Genomic DNA, 12,228 nt, shown 5'->3' on the forward strand with positions numbered 1-12,228 from the left:
ATTATCATTCATCTTGATCTGAATTTCATCATCATCATAGAAAGCACGGAATAGAAAGAATAATGAAAAAAATGCTTCATATTAAATATTTAACAAAAATGGAAATTTTACACCGAAGGCAAGGCCGGGCTGTCCGTAATAAACTACTGAAGGTAAATTCTTGACTATAACAAAAATGGAATTCTACATTAGATATCTCATTTTATAATATTCCAAGATTGTAATTTACATTTGAATTTTCAAACTAATTTACTTAAATGGGGATCGGAATTGGGACAAATTACAAAGAAGAAGAAGATGTGAGATTCTCTCTGTACGATGATGTGATTTACATAAACACCGTGCGCGCCAAACTTGGGGTTTATTGATTGATTTACCAGAGCACCAATAATCTCTTTAAAAACTGTTGAGATCGATCTTGTCCTGTGTGGTGAGTGAGTGATAAATGATGTCTGTCAGTGGGGGGGCTCCATGTGGAGAAACAATTTTACTTTCTGTTCTTCTTTTTGACTGTGCATGTTGTTGTTAATTCATGTATTTCCGGCAGTTGGCTGATTTACAGAGGCAGGGAACTTTGCAGTCGTCAGACTCGCCAGGATCAAACAAGTAGTCGTATCTGTCGAGCAAAAAATCAAGTTATTTGGGAAAATTGCCATTGTTAAGAAGATATAAAAGAAAAGACGATGTGGTGACAAATGAAAGTTGGAGTGAAGGAGTTATACGTTAGCTCGTCACCAGCCGAAACATTCGTCTTGGCAATAAGTACAATCCTACTCTCATCATCCCCAACACTCATGATCCTCGCATAACAGTTTGGCATGCACTGCAGAAAGAAAAGTAGAGCTGTTCAGAACTTGAATAGAATTGGGAAGACACATGCCAAAATTTAGGTTGCATTTGTGCATATAATTAAAAGCCTGGCCGACCAATCTTGAAAAGGTCAGAAGCGCAGCAGAAAACTGAACTTACTGAGTGGTTAATCAAGCGTGCGATATTCCCTTTATCAGTTGCATCGACCACAACTTCTTCGCTGATTTTAAACAGCTGCAAAACCAAATTCAGTTGGTTTGAGCGATCATAGAAAACAAACGAGATAGCATATAAGATGAAACTAATAGAAACAGGACTCACATAACAGTCTTTGCCTTCTCTTGCGTACTGTTTCTCTCTCAAATCAGCAACACTTCGCCTCATCATCTCCCCACGATACTCAATGACCTAATCCCACGCACGGAAGTTCACACACGATGAGCAACAGTTTCTCCAAAAATGATTTAATGGTCAAGAAACTTCGATGTGCCAGAAGGAAAATAAAGTCCTAGCAAAATGTTGCAGTAAAAGAGTACCATATCTCCTTCTTGGATATTTTGACGCGCAAAGAGGCCCCATCCATGAATTCCAGATCTACCGAAGCAAACCTTCTCGTGCTCAGTTTTCTGTATCCACGTATAGAAGTTAGTTAATAAGATGAGAAAAGTGAATATGGTAAGCAAGAAAGGAAAACATCAACACCAGGGAGCAGCTATTCACCTGTAAATGGCGAAGGCGATCCTTAAAAGTGGAAAAGGACTTATTATCCTGTTGCTCCTGTAAAAGACGGGGGGACATTTATGTTCTCAGTTTGTCACCAAGTCCAAAATTATTGTACAACTACCAAGTAAGAAAAAACAATTACCTTAGCTGTTCTCAGGCACTGTATCACTTCTAAAGAATGACGACAAGGTCCTATTAGTCGATGTGCTATTGCTTCTCGTCGGACTCCAGGTATTCTCTATAAAGGTGAAGTCAAAGAAATTATGATCAAATAAGACCGATAGAAAAGTAAGACAATGATGGGTTTTCGTATTCATAGTTTTTTGTTGATTTCTACTATGTATGATTTATGTACCTTGTTTTTTGTTTTTTGGAAAACTCTACACCTTGCAGCAGAAAATGGATCTTGGTGATCGGTTTCTTCTACTATTGGATCTTCTGGGATTTCTTCTATCTTCGCCTTAGAAGAAATTAGCCTTGTGCCAGTTTGCTTCGTTTGAAGCAAGCTTTTTGTATTGAAAACTCCTGATGGAGTCTGAATAACCAAAGCATTATCTGGATTTGGAGCCCTGAAGGAGCGAAAAATACAATCATTGAGTGGCCTCATTCGCTAATCCAACTATTTTTCACTTTTAAAACTATCAATAGGATCGAACAGACAAATATATCTTACTTGTGAAAAGCACAATATGAGACCATCTTTGTGATCTGTTTCCCTTTTACCTCTTCGCAATGCAACTGTAAGTCAAACCAAAGAACTAGAATCAGATCACGAAATAACAAAGAGGATCAATGTTAACTTATTATGGTAGTGATTCTAAACAACTGTTCTTCGAATAATTTACCTCCATACGATATCCTGCCCTCGAAGCACACATAGTGTGATAATAAGTGGAGCACTTGTAACATTGTGTGCACGAACCATGCATTTGCTGACAAATCACACATACCTACAGATCCATGGCAGAAGAGGAAAAACACCCATTTATTAACATGAGCCCAGCAAGGTCAACAGAACAAGATTAATAATAATAAACTGGTCAAAAAAGTCAATGGTGTACAATAATGCACAAAATGTTTACCTTTACAAAATTATTTGACGGAATACTCAAGATTCCAAGTGCAGGCTCCATTATTTCATCACTAGCGAAAGAAACTTCGGGTTGGAACCAAGCACACGTTACATGAACCCACAATGTCTTGATATCAGTTGGTTTTAGAGCACCCCCTAGAGAAGAAAAAAGTTCAATAACTTGTACAAGCAATTATGTGTCCTTCGCACATGGAATTCAGGAGCTAGTAATTTAAATAATTAAAAAGATCAAAGTCACTGCGGTTCATCAGAATCAAGAAATCCACACACCTTTTACAGGGCAAAGGCAACACTCCCTTTTCACATCAGGTTCTTCACATGCTCTGCAAACCCATGATGTGAAGTCCTGAACATTTCTTGCTCCATAACATTCTTGGTGAACTGCGATTTGGCACCTGGAGAACATATGATAAAGTTCGTAGTTTTAGGAAAAATAAAATTGTATCCACACAAGATACTCGCCAGGCAAGTGGTGAACAATTAATAATATAAATACCTGTTGCAAATGATAATTTTATTGTAATCATAATCTTCCACCCATCTACAAACCGCACACCTTTCTGTTGTCCATTTCGCATGAACGGGTTCATACTTCTCTGTGATTATGAAAGTGTACAATTGTCATGAGTTTATTCAACCGTGAGAGTTACATCTTGCACAGAATTTTCTGCTGCTGCCGGATATAGAGCAACAAACACTTCAACCAAAAATTTGTTCTAGGTAGAGAAAGCTAACCTTGCAAGAACGATAGCAACTTTTGCCTTCTTGACTTCATAGATGGATTTTTAGGGGGATTTGCAGAAAACAGACCACGTTCATGATACTCAGAAATCTGCAGCATCTGAAAACATTCACAAATAGGATGGCGACTGTTAATCTCTCGACCTAAAGATTATAGATAGAAGTGTCAGTGATCCGAAGTCATCACTGCATCCCTAGTGGTACTTATATGTGACATGTTCTACTCAAATAACACGGTAACGCACGTATCCTCTACCCGCATAAGTAAACTAAACTTCAATTACTAACCCATTGTTCAAGTGATAACATCGAACCCTTTACTTTAACACTCTTCTTCCAATTTTTATTTTTAGAACCTATATGCTTCTTCCATTCCATAAGTGTTTGCTTCTCTGACCCACAATAACCACACTTGCATTCAACTCTGCAAGAAAAACGTGAACAATTAAATAAATAAATAATGCTGAAAAACTCACATCGTCCACTTGAAATCATAGAGGACGTAATTGGATGATTTTGAAGCTTACAAATGTAGACTAGGAAAGTATGTCCCTTCCACACCAATGCAAACAACAGCTATCTTGCTCGGCGGCATTAATGGGATATTCTGTTTGTCAGATCTGTAACCAGCACAACAGCTTAATCAGGTATGAAATATGAAGGAAAACAACTAGCAAACAGTGTATGCAATTACCAAGGAAGTCAAACCAGATATAGCAAAGAGAACGGTGGAGAGGTACCTCATTTTTGGCCGATATCTTTCAGAATCTGATAGATCGAAATTGAACTTCGCTTTGCAATCGGGGCAGTAATAATTAGAGGTTTCCGAATCCTTTAACAAAAGGGAAAAAAAAGAATTAAGTCAAAAACCCCATTGTACTCAGAGAATAGAAATGTGGAAAAGAGGGCAACTATGAAATTTCGCAACGTCACAGCAATGAATTATAGAATTACCTTCATAAGGATTGTAGATGTTTTGTCACACTCCGCATGAACCCGAAGTTTACATCCATTACAACGTACCTAAATCAGTGAAAAATCATCAGTAACATTGATCATAGCTAATGTCAGTGAAAATAGAGATTAATTTTTCCGTATGGTCTCACCCAACTAACACCGTCTGAATGATTCAATAACCTCCTGCATACGCCACAACATTGTTTTGACTTCGGTAGCTGCAACCACATTGAGAAACACCATACCGAAATGGTCACATCTAAAACGCACAGGAAGTACCACAGCAAAAAGAATGACATGCTAAACCTACCACAAAATCACCCAGTATACAACTGGTATTTTTCAAGGACTATCGACTATACTATTCATTCTCATGGAAGACATAATCCGTCTTTAGATTGTCTCTCGTTTCAGTTCCTTCAACACAAAAGTAGGAAGAAGGGCTATTTCACAATGTAAACTCTCATCTGTTATTTACATTCTGAAATCTAACTAAGAACCCCAAGACAAGCTACAAACCTAGATTTGCTACCATCTTCATTGGATAACAGATGCTCAACCATAACTACTTTCACCATAATCGGGAAACAAAAGGTACGACTATTACTAAAAGACGAAAGAAAACAAGACAAACTAAGCGTAAGAAAACCTAGTGTTCCACGTATGTTGAGTTTAGCACCTACTGTGTTGTTTTGGGGAAAAAAGAAGAAAGAGAAAACAAAAAGAGGACTGATCGTCCACTTACCTCGGTATGAGAGTGATATCCCCGATATCGATCAGAATCAGTTGTTGTTCCTTCGATCTTCCCATTGGATATTGAAGGATGGTAACCTGACTGCCAAGACACCGTGTCAAGCTGAATCGTTGGCAACTCTACAAAACCATGCACTGCTAGAAAAGCCTCCTCTATCGCATTCCGAAGATCAGTAGGCTTGCTCTTGTGTAATTGGGTCTGCCCTTGAAATCTGATAGAAAACCAAATATTTCAAAACACCCATCTCCATACCGAAACCAAGTTGCAATTAAGCCAAAGACTAAAAAAACAAGAAGGGAAGAGAGAGTAACCACATACCTGTCTACGTACTCGATGAAAGGAAAAAGCATTAAGCGTTTCACCCATGCATATTCCTGCTCGTTCATCAATGGCGTGTACATAATTCAGACACCATTCTAATAAAACAACAGAAAGCTAATTTTCGGTTTGAAACCTAAAAAGACAAGTAATTTACTTACCCTATCTCTCCCGTTCCCGGAGTAGCCAAAGAACATAACACAGGTAGTTCCATGAACATACATGCTCAGGACCTTTATAGGAGCTTGCAATGCTGGATCAATCACAATAGCAGGCCAAGCAGGATACTTCCCTGACTTCGCCCAAACTACATCCCCTGTGACAAATTCTGAATCCCCCTTTCCATCATCCACCGCATTGTCATCAAATCTCCTTATCAACACATGCCTATGATCCTCATCTTCACTAACTCCCCTTGGCTCATAAATCACCTTAGTTCGCGAACTCGTGTACTTCCTCATACCAGCAAACTTGTTATACCCCAGATAACTATGCTGCTTTACATCCTCTTCCTCTTCTTCCTCGTCTCGATACGACGTGACATACTTAGTAGGATAATTACTGTAACCATTACTACTGCCATGTTTCTCCGTCTTAGTAAACTGTTTCTTAGCAATCAATCTATGGTTAATAATGTTTCTACTCTTACTATAACTACTAAACATTGATGATTTCTCCTTCTTAATTGTAGGAATAACTCCTCTTAGTTGTTGTCCGTGTTCGTCTTGTTCTTGTTCAATGGGTGGTGCATTTGTTTCTTTGTCTTTCTTCCATGGATCAAGAACTGAATCATTAAAACGAGAAGGAAGTACCTGAACTCTTCCTCGCGATGTTTTAACTAGCGGTGGACGAACTACTTGAGCTGCTGCTGCCGCTGCCAGTGCCACTTTCTGCGGCTGCTGGTGTTGATAATGCTTTACACGACCATTGCCATTGACATTAACAACACTCTCTTCTTCCTCATCTTCTTCTTGCCTTCTCCGAATTCGAATAATTTCTTCGAATTCATCATCATCATTATCCTCCGGAAATCTCCCACGGAATCCATTGTAATTAAATGCAGCTCTACTAAAATCAATATCACCAAGCAGATCAAGCGCACAACCACCGGTCTTCCGTTTCTTACTTCGGTGTTGGTGTTGTCTTGTGGCGAATTCATCATCGTCTTGTTCAGTTTTACACCGTTTCAGAATCGGCATTTTCGTTTTCAATGCCTTTTTAATTATCATCTTGTTTGAAATTTGAGTACCCCAAAATTCTAGGGTTCCCCTAAAAAAAAATTCAATTTAATAAAAATCTGAATTCTCTATTCCCCTTGAAACACAACCATTCTCTTCAATCATCAGATTAAAACTGAAATTGAACTGAGTTATCAACTGTTAATCCCTAATTAAGAAGAAGAGGAAGAAAAAAAATAAGAAAACTGTCGCTAACTTTTTTTTTTGGGGGGGGGGCTCTGTTGTTCAACGGGAGAAGGAAGAAGAACAGAGATGGATAGAATTCGGAAAGATGTAATTTAGAGGTGGGATTGATCGATAGGAAGTTGAATTGGCGGGAAAAGTGTTTGAAGGAAAAGGCTAGGGTTTGGGGTTTGTAGTTGCAGAGAAATTTGGAGGAGGTTGAAGAAGAAGAAGAAGAAAGGGATCTGTTTTTTTGTTTTTGTTTCCTCTCTCTCTCTCTTTTATTTTTATCTCATAACTACCCCTCTTTTTTTCCCTTTCCTCTTCGGATTGCTGCCTAAGAATTATTTATTTTATAATTTGTTTTTATTTTTATTTTTTGATAACCGAATAATCAGAAGAACAGAGATGAATCAGTAATGGCCTGTGATTGGAATCTTCAGACAGACAGACAGACGGACACTGTTTAGGAGTGAAGACAATCATAAACTGAACTGACTTTGGTGTTGTGTTTCTTCTTTTTTGATTGATTTGAGTCTGATTTCGATCTTCTTTTCCATCTTAGGATTGTAGTCGATGAACCTTTTTCGTCTACTTCGATGAAAAGAAAATCATAAGTTTTAAGAATGTTGTTGGTGGACACTAATGTCATTTATATTTTTGTTTTTGCCTTTAGTTTGTTCGACAACGATTCAACGGGTCCGGTGATGCGAAAACAAAAAAAAAGGGTGCAATCTCCGGTGATGACGTGTTCGTCCTTGCTATGGTTAACATGTTGGTCTAACTCATGTTGTGGAAATACATACACATATATTGGTGTAAACAGAAGCACGATTTGCAAAATCAAGTCAGATCTATTAGTAAACCCAAAATTGATTCAACTAGACCGGTCAGAAACGCCACCAAAAAGGCATATAATCATCCGTTCTGATTGGACGTTTTGTTCATCACCCATTACATTCACAAAAAATTGGCATCCCTCGAAATATTTCCCAACTTTAGTGTTTGTTAATATGGGTATGTGTCGAGAGGTTCAGTAGGGAAAGGAAAGAGACGAGAATCAACAGAAGGACTTCAAGGGTGGGTTAGAGGACTCACTTGTGACTACAAAGTGATTGTACGGAATTGGACGACGTTATAAGTTTTATTAACATCTTATGGATGAAGAAATAATGAGATAAGATTGAGCATCAATTTCCTCGTTAAGAATGATTCTGGACAGACCGACATAAATAAACAATAATTCTTATAAAATTTGATACCGTCTCCAAACCCAAAACTACCAGGAGACCATCATTTTTGTTTGTCGATTTATATTTTGTTCAAATTTTTCGGCCGTTAAGCATTGATGTATCTGTAAATCTTACAAGAGTTTTGTTATCTTGTGCACATTGTTGGATGTTCACGTTAAATTCATGTTATAATACTCGTAAAATTGTTGGATGTTCACATTAAAATCTTTAGATCTGCAACACACTATGTAGCTAATTCTTTTTTAAAAAGAATAGGAAATATATATCCACCTGTCCATCCATCGTAGTGACCATTGATTTTGACTGCAATTTTGGATCAATTAACAATTTCGAAAGGAAGGACATAATGATTTTAAATCAAAACAAAAAGGATAAGGGTATTTATGTTAATTAAACAAAAAAACAGTAAAATCCTCCTTCGCTATCAAAATCAGGCAAACTCAATACTTGTTGAGTGAATCTAACACCACAAACTTTAGGAGGCATTTTTGTAGATGATTTGAAAGTGAAGAATGTGTGTTTGAGAGCGAAGAATGTGTGAATTTAGAGTTGAAATGAGGAGTATTTATAGAACTCAAAAATTAAATCCGTCAGATCATAAGAGTTTCCAGACGTCCAGATTCAGCCGTTGGCGCTTTTGTGTCAAACGCTAGCGTTTGAAGTAAGAACGCGCGTTGGAAAGACAAGCGTCGGCGCTCTTGGCTCAAACGCCAGCGTGTTTGGCAAGCTCGCTCGCTCTTACATCATGCGCGTGCTGGGTGGTCCAACTCAATGTTAAAACCAACAGATTTGTTGGATTGAACATCCAATTTTCATGTTTATTGAGTCCACAGTAGGAGAAAAATGAAAAAACTTGGAGTTTGTTTATTCCATATGAACTACTCTTACTTACTCTCTTTAGTCTTTACGCTAGTTCATAGATAAATTTCATACTTTACATGTACAACTGTTATAACAGTCCTTGAATTTTAACGTTAACACTTGACTGGTGCCGCACTAATTAAAAGTCCACAAAGGGATGGTCTTGAATAAATAATCTTAAATATTTGACGGCGTGCTTTTTGTGAGGAGACCCATTTTGACTCGCAAGGCGTGCTTTTTGTCCGGTGGAGCATTTTGGCATACGGCCGGGGGAGGAATCAAAAGTGGGCTAGTCCTGGTTTTAGCCCAATTTTTTTTATATCACTACTTTAACCTTTAATTTTATATCAAGGTTTACTTCTCTGCAAATGTCAAGCGACTGATTTTATCACTTTAGCATCCACTATGATATGTTAAAGCGCCAAATATATATGTCTATATGTTAAATATTAAATATAGGTGTACACGATAGACTTTCTGGCGAGCAAAATAGAGTGTCCACTGCTAGATGGTCAGTCCAGCACCGACGATGGTCACTATGTCGCTCACTGACTTGATCATCATCGCTCATCAGTTTCTCATCCAACGGCTACAATTTTCCCCTTCTATAAATAACTAATTTCAAACTCATTTCAACTCACATCAGAATTTCTAAAATCAGAATTTCCAAATCTCTCTAAAAAATTTTAATCTCTCAATCTTCTTTAATCTAAGACAAACACACCTTCTCTACACTTCTTAATTTGATACGTTGTTGTTTCATTCTACTTAATATTAGTTTGACATTTTGGTTTGATATGTTGTTATTGCATTCTACTAAATATTAATTTGAAATGAAAAGTTGATTAATTTGAAATGTTGTTGCAGTCTAATTAAATAAGTTTCGCTCATTAACTTTATATTGAATGGAAAAAACTACCAACTAAAGTACATAACTTAATAATTCAAACTAAAATACATAACTTAATAATTACGCCCACCCGTTATTCCATACTCTACCCAAAGATTCACTCTTAGATATTCTCTTAATTGGTCATATAGATTCTGGTTCAGAATGTAATTAGTCATTTTCCGATAATTTATTACTGGAAAGCCTCTTTATCGTTGAATCTTAGGCCTGGGATCTTCGTATTCATAGTTAGTCCACTCCTTATGGCGACTGGTTTCCTGAATTACCATGTTATGGAGAACTATGCAAGTGAACATAGTTTTGTGCATTTCACGAGGACTCAAGCCACGATGTGACCCACAAACGATAGAGAAATTCCTTTTCAAAATTCCAAAAGAGCGTTCCACATCCTTTCTCAACGCTATTTGACGGTTGTTAAAATTCCGGTATGAATGGCCTAATTCACCGGCAGGGGGCTAACGATAACATTGAACCAAGGTTGACCATTTTGGGTAAATACCATGCATCCACAAGATAATACCCATGAGTGTATTGATGGTCGTTTATCACGAAACGAACTTGGGGACATATTCCATACTTCAGATCTTCAAATAGAGGAAACTTGTGCAAAACATCAATATCATTTTGCGAACCCATGAGACCAAAAAAAGTGTATCATATCCAACAATCATAAGAAGCAGCAGCTTCAAGGATAACAGTTGGTTTTGGATAATGACCCTTATATTGACCGACCCAATAAACAGGGCATCCTTGTCATACCCAATGCATGCAATCAAGACTACTTAGCATTCCTGGGAATCCTATAGCCTCATTCTCCCTCAATATTTTCCTAATATCTTCCTCGGTTGGTTTTCGTAAATATGTAGGACGACAATGATTAATTATTAACTCGCAAAACAATGATAGGTAAGAGAATAAAGTTTTTTTTTCATCAAGATCAATACAGCACTCGTCAGCCCAAGACAAGCTTTCCTTCGAAGAAGTTATGTTTTATTTGGTCGTGCCTTCAAGTGCAAACACGTTATCCTTAGCCATATTGTTCTCGTGGTCAAAATGTTTAAAATTTCCCACGCAATTATTTATGGAAAGAGTTTCAAGGTTATTTCCTTCCATGATGGAATGCTTATTAGACTTGTATCTTGCTAGTAAAAGATCGAAGAATTTTCATCACAGTGTCTTTTTGAGATATGGTCTTCCCTAATGAAAAACATGCATTAAAAATTCCATATACCTTTTGATTAAATTCATCAAACGACTCTTCATTAGACAATGAATATTTTCCCGGTCATAATTTAGGTTTTGAAGCCTAGCTTCTTCCTCTGAGGTATCTCCTTCAAATATACGGTTTCTAAGATATCCCAAGAATCTTTAGACCTAGTGCACGAAGTCACATGGTGCTGAAGATCTGGACTTATGGTGTCGACAATGGCGTTTAACCGGTCAGAATTATGTTGATTTACAACACTTATCTCGGTAAAACTATATTCTCCTAATGGTTTTGCAACAATGGTTGCGCCTCTAACAACTGTTGGTTATTGGTATCCGATAACTACAAGTTTCCATGTCTCGGGCTTGTAAAAAAGAACGCATATCAATTTTCCTCCATAAGTAATTTGTTCCATCAAAGGATGGCGGTACGTTTATCAATATTGCACTCTTGTCCATAGATTGGATTGCTATAAACATATACTGATTAAGTCTTTTTCTTAGGAAACCTGTAAGGACTAAACCTAAATGAAATTCCGAGAAATCAACTTAATGAATCCCAATCGAGGAATAATATTCAGAGTTGTATCTCTATATCCCACAATGAGAAAGTCTTCAGACGCAGGTCCGTGAACCTGATTTATGTGTGAGAGTACTTGGATGATTCCACAAATCAATATCCAAGAACTAATCAAGTCGTATCCAATAAACAAGGCGGATGTATCTACTTTGATTGATTTACGTACAACCCGTGATATTTCAATTATAAAAATAAACAATATAATCCGGAAAAAGAAATAACATAAACACAAGAATTTTGTTAACGAGGAAACCGCAAATGCAGAGAAGTCCCGGAACCTAGTCCATATTGAGGACCAAACTGTATTAACCCGCTACAAACTCTAGAATACTATCAATATTTAAGACGGGAATGTAATTGAGACCGAATTAAACCCTCACAGCAATTCAGTTAAACTCGCGCTCCTTACGCCTCTTGAATCCCATCAAGACTCCACACAATTGATTCCCTTAGCTGATGTCCTTTACAGCCTAAGGGTTGCTTCAACTAAATTGAAGACTTTAAACCAATCCTCCAATCACTGATAAACATACATGTGATTTCTTTTTTGATCAACAATCAAGGTGAGATTGGAAATGATAGAAATAGAAAAAGCCTAGCTAACCTAAAAATATGGAACTTA

At 37.3% G+C, this 12,228-nt stretch overlaps 1 protein-coding gene across 1 annotated transcript; it reads right to left on the bottom strand.

Moving 5' to 3' along the window:
- Positions 1–176: 176 nt before the first annotated feature.
- LOC113340034 (histone-lysine N-methyltransferase ATX5-like) lies at positions 177–7,397 on the bottom strand. Its single transcript, XM_026585243.1, has 22 exons — positions 5,558–7,397; positions 5,397–5,452; positions 5,070–5,289; positions 4,474–4,542; positions 4,322–4,390; positions 4,108–4,199; positions 3,895–3,987; positions 3,656–3,791; positions 3,362–3,467; positions 3,123–3,222; positions 2,897–3,021; positions 2,616–2,761; positions 2,379–2,483; positions 2,207–2,271; positions 1,889–2,102; positions 1,676–1,771; positions 1,531–1,587; positions 1,347–1,436; positions 1,132–1,218; positions 970–1,044; positions 723–823; positions 177–616 (listed from the first exon to the last, which is right to left on the bottom strand). The coding sequence occupies exons 1-22, from the start codon at positions 6,623–6,625 to the stop codon at positions 526–528; spliced, it is 3,261 nt and encodes a 1,086-aa protein (XP_026441028.1). The 5' UTR covers positions 6,626–7,397; the 3' UTR covers positions 177–525.
- Between the last annotated feature and the right edge of the window lie 4,831 nt (positions 7,398–12,228).

The sequence above is a fragment of the Papaver somniferum genome, unplaced genomic scaffold, assembly GCF_003573695.1.
Source record: "Papaver somniferum cultivar HN1 unplaced genomic scaffold, ASM357369v1 unplaced-scaffold_21, whole genome shotgun sequence".
In the NCBI taxonomy this organism is placed as follows: domain Eukaryota; kingdom Viridiplantae; phylum Streptophyta; class Magnoliopsida; order Ranunculales; family Papaveraceae; genus Papaver; species Papaver somniferum.

What these genes read in the sequence shown, in the direction of transcription:
- LOC113340034 (XM_026585243.1), bottom strand. Translation starts at nt 6,625, where the DNA reads ATGATAATTAAAAAGGCATTGAAAACGAAAATGCCGATTCTGAAACGG. An exon ending in TCCAAAAAACAAAAAACAAG is followed by an intron (nt 1,772 to 1,888) that starts GTACATAAATCA and finishes TCACCTTTATAG; the next exon opens with AGAATACCTGGAGTCCGACG. An exon ending in ATCGCCTTCGCCATTTACAG is followed by an intron (nt 1,437 to 1,530) that starts GTGAATAGCTGC and finishes ACGTGGATACAG; the next exon opens with AAAACTGAGCACGAGAAGGT.